Here is a 12,496-nt window from a genome sequence, read left to right as displayed (position 1 = left end):
GGCGAGGGTTTTCTTTCTTTCTTTTTTTTTTTTTGCAAGTTGAAGTTGGTTTCTGATTGGTGCCTATTTGCGGTTCTGGTTTTTAATTTCCATTTATTTCACGATAAAAACTGTTGTCTAAGTAATGCTCTGTGAACCATGAAAGACCAGTACTGAACTAGAAAAAATTTGCAGTTCCTGAAGAAACTGCAAGTGTGAATGCTGAGCTGAAAATGTTAAACTGTAATGCAGAAAAAGCTCAATAAGCAAAGTTGAAAAACCCTGAAATAAAGTTGAAATTCTTTGAAAAAGTATGAAAGCGCTGCAAAAAGTTGAAAAAGGCTGAAACACTGCAAAAAGCAGTAAAAGATTGAAAAAGTTTGAAAACACTGCAAAAAGGTTGAAAAAGTTAGAAAGACTGCAAAAACTTGAAAAAAGTTGAAAAAGTTTGAAAAAAGTTTGAAAACACTGCAAAAAGTTAAAAAATATTGAAAAAGTTGAAAACACTGCAAAAAGTTGAAAAAGTTTAAAAAAGGTTGAAAACACTGCAAAAAAACTTGAAAATGTTGAAAAAGGTTGAAAACACTGCAAAAAGTTGAAAAAGTCTTAAAAAAGTTGAAAAAGTTTGAAAAAGTTTGAAAACACTGCAAAAAGATGAAAAAGTTTGAAAAAGGTTGAAAAAGTTTGAAAAAGTTTGAAAACACTGCAAAAAGTTGAAAAAGTTTTAAAAAAGTTGAAAAAGTTTGAAAAAGTTTGAAAACACTGCAAAAAGTTGAAAAGGGTTAAAAAAAGTTGAAAAGGTTGAAAAATTTTTGAAAACACTGCAAAAAGCTGAAAAATGTTGAAAAAGCTTGAAAACACTGCAAAAAGATGAAAAAGTTTGAAAAAGGTTGAAAAAACTGCAAAAAGTTGAAAAATGTTGAAAAATGTTGAAAACACTGCAAAAAGTTGAAAAGGGTTGAAAAAAAGTTGAAAAAGGTTGAAAACACTGTAAAAAGTTGAAAAACGTTGAAAAAGGCTGAAAACACTGTAAAAAGTTGAAAAAGGTTGAATGAGGTTGAAAAATGTTGAAAACACTGCAAGAAGTTAAAGGTTAAAAAAAAGTTGAAAAGGTTGAAAAAGTTTGAAAACACTGCAAAAAGTTGAAAAGCGTTGAAAAAAGTTGAAAAAGTTTGAAAAAGTTTGAAAACACTGCAAAAAGTTGAAAAATGTTGAAAAAAGTTGAAAAAGGTTAAAAACACTGCAAAAAGTTGAAAAGGGTTGAAAAAAGTTGAAAAAGGTTAAAAACACTGCAAAAAATTTAAAAACGTTGAAATACCTTGAAGAAGCAGTGGAGTCCGTGTCAGAGTAACAGAGGATCAACAGAGCTCCAGTCTTAATGGAAAAATCCAGACTAATCAAGCAGCAGTCAGCACAACAGGTGTGTCTGTTGCAATGGAGACCAGCTGCACAGCAGCCATGACAGTGAATCAGCACTTTTTAATGGAGTGCGCATGGTTGAAGAAATGGCATTTCTCGGGGACCGAAAGGAGAAATTGAAAAAGATTTTCACACAGTCAGATTCAGAAGCCTTTCATGAATTTAATGGTGCAGGAATCATGTCTGTAGGATCTTCCATTCAGCCACGGCGATTGTGCGAACACGAGTGAAGTTTTGGATTCAGGCGTCTCGAAATGCATTGGAGCGGATGGGAGAAAATTCTGCACTCTCCTCAAACAAATGCCTCTGGAGAGAGAACCGTTTGAGATTGAGACAAAGTGACTCAATTGTACGGGTCACAAGAAAAATTCCTACGTTTTGAGGGGTTATTGTGCAGATTGAGCCAGAAATGTGGCCGTACGGACGAGAAAATAAATTTTTTTTGGTTAAAATTCAGAGCTTCCCCCACTCTAAATTCGAATCTCCCACTCTAGCTTTTCCAATACACACCCATTGTAAACTCCAAAAACGGCTGAAATTCTCTCTGTACTTTAAGGCCCACAGTTTGAATTTGGTAAAAGATCTTGAGATGATACTACATACCTGAATAAAGGACAAAAATGCCTACGTTTTAAAAGTAAAATGACTTGTCTATGTGAAAGTATGACAAAGTAGTAAGGGTTCAAAGTTGAAGGAGTTGAAAGGTCAGTTGAAGGGTTTTCCCATCCACTTCAATGTTAAAAATAATTTTAAAAAGTTGAAATATTTCAAAAAGTTGAACAAAGTTGAAAAAGTTTAAAAAGGTTTAAGAAAGGGTTTAAAAAGTTGAATATTTTAAAAGTTGAATGGTTAAAATCGGTTAAGATTTGAAGAAGTTATAAGGTTCCAAAGTTTGAAAAAATCTCCATCCGTTAACATGGGGCAAAAAGTTGCACAAAAGTTGAAATATTTCAAAAAGTTTAAAAGGTTTTAAAAAGCTAGAACATAGCAGGAATGTCCTTAAAAAGCTGAACATTTTGATACTTGAATGGTTCAAATCGGACAAAAACTGTAGGAGGAGTTAAGCGTCAAAAAACAGGGGAAGAAGTCAGAATAATATTAAAGAGAAACAGGAAAACTAGAAAAATTTGCAGTTCCTGAAGAAACTGCAAGTGTGAATGCTGAGCTGAAAATGCTAAACTGTAATGCAGAAGAAGTTCAAGAAGAAAGGTTGAAAAGGAAGTTGACAAATTTTGACAAAGCTTGAAAACACTGCAAAGAGTTGAAAAAGGTTGATAAAGGTTGAAAACCGTTGAAAACACTGCAAAAAGTTAAAAAAAAAACCTTGAAAAAGGTGAAAACGCTGCAAAAAGTTGAAAAAGGTTGAAAAGACTGCAAAAAGTTGAAAAAGGTTGAAAAAGTTTTAAAATACTGCAAAAAGTTGAAAAAGTATTAAAAAAGGTTGGAAACACTCTAAAAAGTTGAAAAAGGTTGAAAACACTTCAAAAAGTTGAAAAACACTGTAAAAAGTTGAGAAAAGTTGAGAAAGGTTGAAAACGCTGCAAAAAGTTGAAAATCGTTGAAAAAGTTAAAAAACGCTGCAAAAACTTGAAAAAAGTGGAAAAAGTTTGAAAACGCTGCAAAAAGTTGAAAATCGTTGAAAAAGTTGAAAAACGCTGCAAAAAACTTGAAAAAAGTTGAAAAAGTTTGAAAACGCTGCAAAAAGTTGAAAATTGTTGAAAAAGTTTGAAAACACTACAAAAAGTTGAAAATCGTTGAAAAAGTTCAAAAACGCTGCAAAAACTTGAAAAAAGTTGAAAAAGTTTGAAAACGCTGCAAAAAGTTGAAAATCGTTGAAAAAGTTGAAAAATGCAGCAAAAAGTTGAAAAAGTTTGAAAACGTTGCAAAAAGTTGGAAAAACTTTAAGAAAGTTGAAGAAACAGCAGAGTCAGTGTCAGAGTAACAGAGGATCAACAGAGCTCCAGTCTGAATGGAAAAGTCCAGACTCATCAAGCAGCAGTCAGCACAACAGGTGTGTCTGTTGCTGTGGAGACCAGCTGCACAGCAGCCATGACAGTGAACCAGCAGTTCTTATGGAGTGCGCATGGTTGAGAAAATGTCATTCCTCGAGGACCCAGAGGTGACATTGAAAAAGATTTGTTCGCAATCAGATTCAGAAGTCTTTCATGAATTTAATGGTGCAGGAATCATGTCTGTAGGATCATCCATTCAGCCACTGTGATGGTACGAACATGAGCGAAGTTTTGGATTTGAGTGAGAAAATCTCTCTCCAAAATGCATTGGAGCGGATGGGAGAAAATCCTGCGCTCTCCTCACAGAAATGCAGCTGGAGAGAGAACCGTTTGAGATAGAGACCAAGTGACTCAATTGTACGGGTCACAAGAAAAGTGGCTACGTTTAGAGAGGTAATTGTGTAGATTGAGCCAGAAATGTGGCCAGGGGGACGAGAAAAGAATTATTTTTTTGGTTTAAATCCAGAGCCTCCCGCACTCTAAATTCCTTTCTCCCACTCTAGCTTTTCCAATACACACCCATTGTAAACTCCAAAAACGGCTGAAATGCTCTCCGTACTTGAAGGCTCACAGTTTGAATTTGGTAAAAGATCTGGACATGATATAACATACCTAAATAGAGGACAAAAATGCCTACATTTTGCAAGTAAAATGACGTGTCTACGTCAAAGTATGACAAAGTTGTAAGGGGTCAAAGTTGAAGGAGTTGAAAGGTCATTTGAAGGGTTTTCCCATTGACTTCAATGTTAAAAATAATTTTAAAAAGTTGAAATATTTCAAAAAGTTGAAGAAAGTTGAAAAAGTTGAAAAAGGTTGAAGAAAGGGTTTAAAAAGTTGAATATTTTAAAAGTTGAATGGTTAAAATCGGTTAAGATTTGAAGAAGTTATGAGGTTCCAAAGTTTGAAAAAATCTCCATCCGTTAACATGGGGAAAAAAGTTGCACAAAAGTTGAAATATTTCAAAAAGTTTAAAAGATATTAAAAAGCCAGAACATAGCAGGAATGTCCTTAAAAAGCTGCACATTTTGATATCTGAATGGTTCAAATCGGACAAAATTTGTAGGAGGAGAAGCGTGCCAAAAAACGGCGGAAGAAGTCAGAGGAGGAATGTAATCGTGTGAATGCCTTCAGCATTCACACAATAAAGGTGTGAATGCCTTCAGCATTCACACAATTATAATTTGGACAGCATTGGGTTTTTATTATTTTGTTTTTTATTTCATTTTATTTCATTAAGACAATGAGCCTCTTTTTTTTTTTTTTTCAAACATGCTGCGGACAGGCATGGCGGCATGGCGGCATGGCGGCGTCTCGCTGCCTCTGCCGGAAGCTTTAATGGGCCATTTTCACAGCTCTACTACTTCCTGAAATTAACTGTGCACATTCATTTCCTGTCTTGCATTATTGGCCAAAATGATAAATCCAGGTGTGTCTGGTTGCAGCAGTCTAAACCAGACACACCTGGATTAATCAGTTTGGCCAATAATGCAAGACAGGAAATGAATGTGCACAGTTATTTCAGGAAGTAGTGAAGCTGTGAAAATACCCCATTGCACTTTGTGTTGTGCAGTTACTAGGGGTGTAACAATACATATATTTCTACTGAACCGTTCCGGTCCGGGCCGTTCGGTTCGGTACAGGACTGTCCCCGGGTGAGTTCACGGGCCAAAGTTTGTTTTTCCCCGCTCACGGCCGGATGGTGCGTGTGTTTACGTTCTGCCGCTAAACACACGCACCATCCGGCATGAGCAGCGACACCTGCAGCCATGACTGCTGCTGCTGCAGCTTCCTCCAGGCTCCACATGTCCGCGTGGCGCATTGGTCCCTGGGACGTCACGTCATGAATTTCTGTCCACGGACGTCCGCGCGCAGGACAGATTTTGCGACCGCGTTGCGCGTATGCGCACGTCGCGCCGGTACACGCATGCGCCAGAGCGCCACCGCAAACAAACCATGACAGACGCGAACTTTGAAAAGTGAGTCTGTGAAGCGAACAGGAGGACGGAGAGAGCAGACTGTCAGGAGGACGAGGAGGGCTGTCACTGAAGAGAAGCAGTGTGGAACCGTACCGGCTGTCGGGGGGCTCACTTACCGGGGGGGTGCGCGTGCCTCGGAGGGAACATGTCTGCTTTCAGTGACGCTTAAGGCATAGCGCCCCCACGCTTCAGTGGTGAGGACCAGTACTGCATGCAGGTCGGCATCTTTATTAAGTGAAATAGTGATGCACAAATCATCCTTTAAAATTGGCCGAATTCTGCATATAATCCATGATTATGATCATACTAAATCAAGAATAATAAATTAAAGGAAATACATGGAGGAAACAGCATTTTTCCAATATTTAGGGCGCCCCCAAAATTTCACAAATCATGTTTTCAGGGGGGTCATGTCTCATCAAGGGGGGCTGAGACCCCCCTGGCCCCCCATAGTTCGCACCCTGAGTGAAAGTATCTAATCTCTCGGGCGCCGCCCCGAGATTCAGAAACAGAACAAAAAGGCTAAATAAACTCTGATACTAAATGATAACGTCCTGACAATGTATGAGCCTCATTTCCTAGAAATGATCTGAAATAAAGGAGCAGATAAACAGTCTAGAGAGCCGGAGAAGCTTCTGGAGGATGCGTGGATCAGTGCGCCTGCATGGAACGAACACAGCTGAGCCCAAATGTAGCAGGAGAGAAGAGCGTTGGTGTCGGTGATGTGCCGCACAGCCGACACAGACAGGCGGACATGGGAAGCATGACAACAGGAACATTTAGGTTTTGCATTTTGTTCCCTACTGTATCGAAACCGAACCGAGCCGTGACCTCAGAACCGAGGTACGTATCAAACCCAGATTTTTGTGTATCGTTACACCGCTAGCAGTTACATTCAGAAGAACCTGAAGGTGTTAGCCTTTGTTTTCTTCGGGTTAAAATGTTGGAAATATCAAGAAGATGCTGGTGTCTTGTTCGTGTCGGCGCTCCACCGTGCTGCACGCCGTTTCTCCCATCCCCACCAAGGGCCAAACTGACCCTGAGGCCCAGCTGGGCCACAAGGAGACTGGAGGTATCCCGGACCACCTGAGCTCGCCACGGTGCACTGGTACCCCGGGGTCAAAGGTCAAAGAGGCATGTAGGGGGGTCCGGCAGCCCCTCCCTGAGCCCATCAGTACCCAGGGACCCCGCGGGCGTCACTCGCCCGGAGGAGGGGAGGACGGTGCACAGCGGTGAGAGCCGTCCACTGGGGGGGGGGGGGGATTAGACCCCGCCCACCCAGCAGACCCCCAGCAAGACCGGCGGGCCAGCAGAGTTCAGCTCAGGCTACAATCAGGGGAGGGAACAGCGGGGGGCGCCAACACCGCCCTCTGGCAGTCTGTGTGCGTGTGTGTGTGTGTGTGTGTGTGTGTGTGTGTGTGTGTGTGTGTGTGTGTGTGTGTGTGTGTACCTTGTATCAGTGTGTGTGTGTGTGTGTGTGTGTACCTGGTGTCCCGGAGCTGCAGCTGCTCGCAGTGCAGTGGGATTCCGTAGACGTGGCTGAATCCCGGCAGACGCAGGTCGACGCCGATGCTGGACGGACCTGAAGCAACACGAAGCTTCAGTCTCCTGGTGGACAACCCTAACCGCTGCTAACCGCTGCTAACCGCTGCTAACTGCTGCTAACTGCTGCTAACTGCTACTAACCACTGCTAACTGCTGCTAACCGCTGCTAACTGCTGCTAACTGCTGCTAACTGCTACTAACCACTGCTAACTGCTACTAACCACTGCTAACTGCTGCTAACTGCTACTAACCACTGCTAACTGCTGCTAACTGCTACTAACCACTACTAACCACTGCTAACCACTGCTAACCGCTGCTAACTGCTACTAACCACTGCTAACTGCTACTAACCACTGCTAACCGCTGCTAACCGCTGCTAACTGCTACTAACCACTGCTAACTGCTACTAACCACTGCTAACCACTGCTAACCGCTGCTAACCGCTGCTAACTGCTGCTAACCGCTGCTAACTGCTACTAACCACTGCTAACTGCTACTAACCACTGCTAACCGCTGCTAACTGCTACTAACCACTGCTAACCGCTGCTAACTGCTGCTAACCGCTGCTAACCGCTGCTAACTGCTGCTAACCACTGCTAACTGCTGCTAACCGCAGCTAACCGCTCCTAACCACTGCTAACCGCTGCTAACTGCTACTAACCACTGCTAACTGCTGCTGTTTCAACTGTTGCTGAACTCCAGGTGTTTCCTGGATCTGATCCTCAGTTTCCAGATGTTTTAGTGAGAAACATGAACCTAGACACTGTTCTGGTTCTGGTTCTGGTTCCCCTGGAACGTTCCCGGTCTGGTGTTCTGGTTCTGGTTCTGGTTCTCCTGAGACACTCCGGGTCTGGTGTTCGGGATACCCACCGTTGGCCTTGACATCCTGGAAGTCTCTGAAGGTCTCCGTCCACAGAGACGCTGCGTCTTCGTCCTCCAGCTGAAATACAGAAGCCAAAGGTTCCTCTGAGCCCATGGAGAACCCGGCGAGAACCGGGCCGGAGCCGGGCCGGAGCCGGATGCAGGTTCTGCGTTCTGCTCACCTCACTGCCAGGAGACGGCGAGCCGGAGCAGAGAGAGAGGCGTTAGAGGGCGGAGCGGCGGCGGTGGAGGAAGTGCTCTACGTCACCTGACCTGGGGCGGCGCCGCAGCGCCTCCAGCCACAGCCGCCCGCCGGGGTTGAAGCTCGCCACCACTTCCTGTTCACACAGGAAGTCCAGCCGGAACGGCGAGCGCTGCAGGCGCACCTGGTGGCGCCCCGACGACCAGCCCAGGGTGAGACAGTCGTCCGTCCGCGAGTCCACCCTCATCCTGCGACGGTCAGAACATCAGCACTGCAGCGGAACCCGGAGAACCTGGAGAACCCGGAGAACCCGGAGAACCCAGAGAACCCAGAGAACCCGGAGAACCCGAGAACCCAGAGAACCCAGAGAACCCAGAGAACCCGGAGAACCTGGAGAACCCGGAGAACCCGGAGAACCCGGAGAACCTGGATAACCCGGAGAACCTGGAGAACCCAGAGAACCCAGAGAACCTGGAGAACCCGGAGAACCCAGAGAACCCACTCCGGACAGACGGAGAACCGCCGCCTTCTCTTCGCTGAACGCAGCATGAGGCCTGCGGGCCTAAACTGGGTCGCAGCAGGCTGCGATCCGGCCGAACCAGCTCCAGACACAACGCCGATGCTAACGTGACTACCCAGAATGCAACAGCTGGAGGAGCGGTGTGGAGGACACGGAGTTAGCGGCGGCGCTCTCACCGTTCGCCCAGCGGCTCCTCCCTCACCACATCTGGAACTCTGAACCGGGGCTTCAGGGGCCGCAGCTCGTCGATGGTCAGCCTGACCACGCCTCCGGGGGCGGAGCTTAGCGAGAGGAGGAGTCTGGTCTGGAAAGAGAGAGAGAGAGGAAGAGAGAGAGGGAGCACCAGCAGGAAGCAGCAGAGGAATGCCAGCTGACCAGCTGCTGACGGATCTCAGCGTTTCCAGCTTCAGATCTGTTACCGTGGAAACATCTGGACACACAGCTGGAACATCTGCTCACAAGAGTCAAACTTGGAATTCAGATGAAAAGAGCATCTTCCCTCTTTTGTTTCCACCGAGGATGAAGCGGTGAAGCGAGCAGAGCAGAAGCTGCTGACCTGCGTCTGGACCTGAAGCAGCTGCAGACTGGCTCCTCCTTCCGACAGGACCAGGGAGTCCAGCAGGGCCTGGTGCTGCAGGCCGGGCCCGTCCCGCTGCCTCCTGCAGGGGGAGCCACAGACCAGCGTCAGGACTCGGCGTCAGGACTCGGCTTCAGGACTCAGTCAGCTTCAGGACTCACCGGTAAAAAGCCACCTGCTGGCTGGTCTTGAACTTCTCCTTCCCGTCGTCGTCTGGAACCAAACTGCAGGAACAGCAACGCCGATCAGAGGTCAGAGGTCAGAGATCAGAGATCAGAGGTCAAAGAGCAGCTTTAACATCTTCCAGCAGGAAGAAGAGAAATAAACCTGTTTGGAAACGAAGAGAAAGAAAAGGCTTCAGACAGAAGAGTGAGAAGAGGAGGAGGAAGAGCGAGAGGAGGAGGAGGAGGAAGAGGAAGAGGAGGAGGAGGAGGAGGAGGAAGAGCGAGAAGAGGAGGAGTAGTAGTAGTCATGGTCCACAGCGCCACCTGCTGTTTGTACCTTCTTTATTTTTCAATCATTCAACAGTGACTGAACGAGCAGGGAAAGAAAACAACAAGAAAACATGAAATAAATAAAATACAGAAAACCCAACATTCAGACTACATTACTCACACACACTCACACTCACACACACACACACACACACACACACACACACACTTTATGATTCATGCATTTGCACTCAGTGTAAACCTCTGCTGAAGTGTGTTTCTACCTGTCAGGCTGTTTGTTTTCCTCCATGTCTGAACTTTGACCTTCGGCCTCTCACTTTATTCTCACTAATGCGGAATAATTGAGTTAAATCAAGTTTCACGTGATTAAAGAAACTCCTCACTCTGATCTGATCACCTTTACTCCGACAGGGGCCATCACAGACCGGAAGTGACGACACCACGGCGCGACACCGCGCACAGACGTCTAATGTTCTGCACTTCCTCTCATCTGTCCTGAAATTACCGCTTATATCATGTCACAATTTTTAAAAAAGACATTATTATTATTATTATTGTTAGATTGAAGCATCTGAAAGGTGCAACGTTCTCCAGCAGGCGGAGCGTCTCGTGGCATGACGTCACTTCCGCCGCCGAGTCTCCAAGATGTCTGCCTCCGTGTGGGAGTAACGCTGTTCAAAGTTACCGTAAATCTGCCGGTTCTGGAGCCGCTCGGCGTCATTTAACGGAGCGTTCAGGAGCGAGAGCCCCGGGACATGTTCCAGGTGAGCCGCGGGACCGGCTTCCGGGCCGCCCGGCTGCTGGCGGGCCGGAGCCCGGTCCTGCTGGACTCTGTCCGGGGACGGAAGTCCCGGACCGACCCGGTGGCCAAGTCCAAGGAGGGCCGCGTGAAGGTGCCTCCCCCGGTGGACCCGGTGGAGATGGTGGTCCTGAAGGAGCGGTTCTCCGAGTACCAGATGATCCTGAGGGCGCTGCGGTACGTAGCGGCCTCCCGGCCCGGGGGCTCGGCCGGGGTCCCGGGCAGGTCTGGACCGGGCTGCAGGCTTGCTGAAACGTTCTCTGGGCGTCCTCCTCCCTCCCTGACCTCTGACCTCACCTCCCTGACAGGATGCAGTTTAAGGAGGAGGTTCTGCGGAGGAAGTACGAGGAGGAGACGGGCTCCCAGGCGGAGGAGCGAGCCCGGCAGGAGGCGGAGGAGCACCGGGCGCTGATGGCCTGGAACCGGGAGGAGAACCGGCGGCAGCTCAGCAGCAGGTGGGGGGGTGGGGGCTGAGGGGGCCCGGGGGCGGCCGGGGGACCCGGTCCTTCATGTGGGGGTCTCTCCTGCTCCAGGATCCTGCGGCTGCAGCGGGGGGAGGAGGAGGAACAGCAGCGGAGGGAGGAGGCGGCTCTGCAGCAACAGCAGCAGCAGCAGGACTTCATCCTGGAGAAGGAGAGGGAGATCCTGAGGCTGCAGGTATGGACCTCTGGCCCGGGACCCGGTCTAACCCTAACCCTGACCTCTGACCTCCATTTCCTGTTTGCAGGAGGAGGCCAAGACCTTCATCACCCTGGAGAACCTGGACCAGCGGATCCAGCAGGCTCTGGACCAGCCCAAGAACTACAACTACGCCATCGATAGAGAGGGCCGGGTGGCCAAGCAGACGGTGCTGCAGTGAGGGCGGGGCCCCGTGACCCCGTGACCCCAGGACCCTGGCCCGGGGACCAGGTCCAGCCAGGACTCCTCCCACCAGGTCCAGCTGGTCCAGCTGGACCAGGATCACTGTCACAATGTGAACCGTCAACAGTCTGACAAGATGCTTTGGTTTTGTGTGTGTGTGTGTGTGTGTGTGTGTGTGTGTGTGTGTGTGTGTGTGTGTGTGTGTGTGTGTGTGTGTGTGTGTGTGTGTGTGTGTGTGTGTGTGTGTTCTGTGCCGGTCCGTTCTTGAGAGCCATAAGGACTCAGTGTTTGTAAACAGGTTTATTTGTAAATTAAAAACGAACCAATAAAGACGTCGACTTTCAGAAACGTTCCTTCAGCTCCAGAACACATTCTACAGCGCCGTGACCTTTGACCCTGTCACGTAGGGCCAGGCGATACAGCCAAAAATCTTTTTTTTTTTTTTGCTTGAAATCCGATAAATGATTTTCATGGATTTTTTTCTGTGTAAAGATAGATTTTTCAACAGCAGGATGTTTTATTGAAAGCCAGAACGTCGGCGTTGAACTGTGGAGGCAGAATCGTTCTGAGGTCATTTTAACAGAAACACTTCATGGCCACTGCTTTGACAAAGAAAAGGAAAAGTGGAGAAAAAATAAGCAATTCATAAAAAAATCCCACACAGATCAAATTTAAGCTTTGACAAAACACGGGATTTAAGTTTCATTTTAATTTTTGTCATACCGTAGATCCTCCAGCAGTGACCTGTTTTCCATTAAAACCGTCTCCTTTAAAGACCACAGCGTCTTTGAAGAAAGTTCATAAAACCGCCTCCTAAAAGCTTTTTTTATTTTTGTCTTTTCTTTTTCTGTGAAGCTGCGGCGCTGTACTGACAGAGTCTGTGCTACAGCGCCAGTCCTCCTGGTGTGGCCACTGTGTGTATTACATGCATCCGGTAAAAATGGCGGAGGACAGAAAACATCGATGTTGAGATTAAATTTTTCTTTCACATCGATTGAAAAAACAATCGAATTAATCAACTTAATTCAATATATCGCCCAGCTCTACTGTCACGTGACCTTTGACATTCTGCCTTGGAGACACAAACACACAGCAAGAGGTCGATACACACTGTGAAGCAGCAGGGGGCGCCGCTTACTGCCGGGCCGCCATGTTGGCTGCTCCCCCGACCGAGGAAGTAGATCCAGCTGCAGACCGCAGACCAGGTAACTGCAAAACACCCACGGTGACGGTCAGGGTCAGGGTCAGGGTCAGGATCAGGGTCGGGGTCGGGGTCGGGGTCGGGGTCGG

At 47.0% G+C, this 12,496-nt stretch overlaps 2 protein-coding genes across 2 annotated transcripts in view; one reads left to right on the top strand and one right to left on the bottom strand.

The window, feature by feature from the left end:
- The window catches only part of ganc (glucosidase, alpha; neutral C), a 15,001-nt gene extending 4,966 nt beyond the window's left edge, over positions 1-10,035 (bottom strand). The window contains 8 exon segments of the mRNA XM_030087176.1: positions 6,733-6,968; positions 7,802-7,871; positions 7,975-7,978; positions 8,066-8,242; positions 8,691-8,818; positions 9,071-9,173; positions 9,253-9,315; positions 9,810-10,035. Of these exon segments, the coding sequence (XP_029943036.1) occupies positions 6,733-6,968; positions 7,802-7,871; positions 7,975-7,978; positions 8,066-8,242; positions 8,691-8,818; positions 9,071-9,173; positions 9,253-9,315; positions 9,810-9,835 (807 nt within the window). The 5' untranslated portion in view covers positions 9,836-10,035.
- A 143-nt stretch (positions 10,036-10,178) lies between these two features.
- On the top strand, positions 10,179-11,619 carry mrps26 (mitochondrial ribosomal protein S26). Its single transcript, XM_030087204.1, has 4 exons — positions 10,179-10,522; positions 10,654-10,800; positions 10,879-11,002; positions 11,073-11,619. The coding sequence occupies exons 1-4, from the start codon at positions 10,302-10,304 to the stop codon at positions 11,202-11,204; spliced, it is 624 nt and encodes a 207-aa protein (XP_029943064.1). The 5' UTR covers positions 10,179-10,301; the 3' UTR covers positions 11,205-11,619.
- Positions 11,620-12,496: the final 877 nt, after the last annotated feature.

The sequence above is a fragment of the Salarias fasciatus genome, unplaced genomic scaffold, assembly GCF_902148845.1.
Source record: "Salarias fasciatus unplaced genomic scaffold, fSalaFa1.1, whole genome shotgun sequence".
NCBI lineage: Eukaryota > Metazoa > Chordata > Actinopteri > Blenniiformes > Blenniidae > Salarias > Salarias fasciatus.
The sequence above is the reverse complement of the archived record's forward strand: the minus strand, read 5'-3'. Positions and strand labels throughout refer to the sequence as shown.

Coding starts and splice junctions, on each gene's coding strand:
- mrps26 (XM_030087204.1), top strand. CDS start 10,302: ATGTTCCAGGTGAGCCGCGGGACCGGCTTCCGGGCCGCCCGGCTGCTG. Junction 10,523..10,653: donor ATGATCCTGAGGGCGCTGCG/GTACGTAGCGGC, acceptor CCTCCCTGACAG/GATGCAGTTTAAGGAGGAGG. Junction 10,801..10,878: donor CGGCGGCAGCTCAGCAGCAG/GTGGGGGGGTGG, acceptor CTCCTGCTCCAG/GATCCTGCGGCTGCAGCGGG.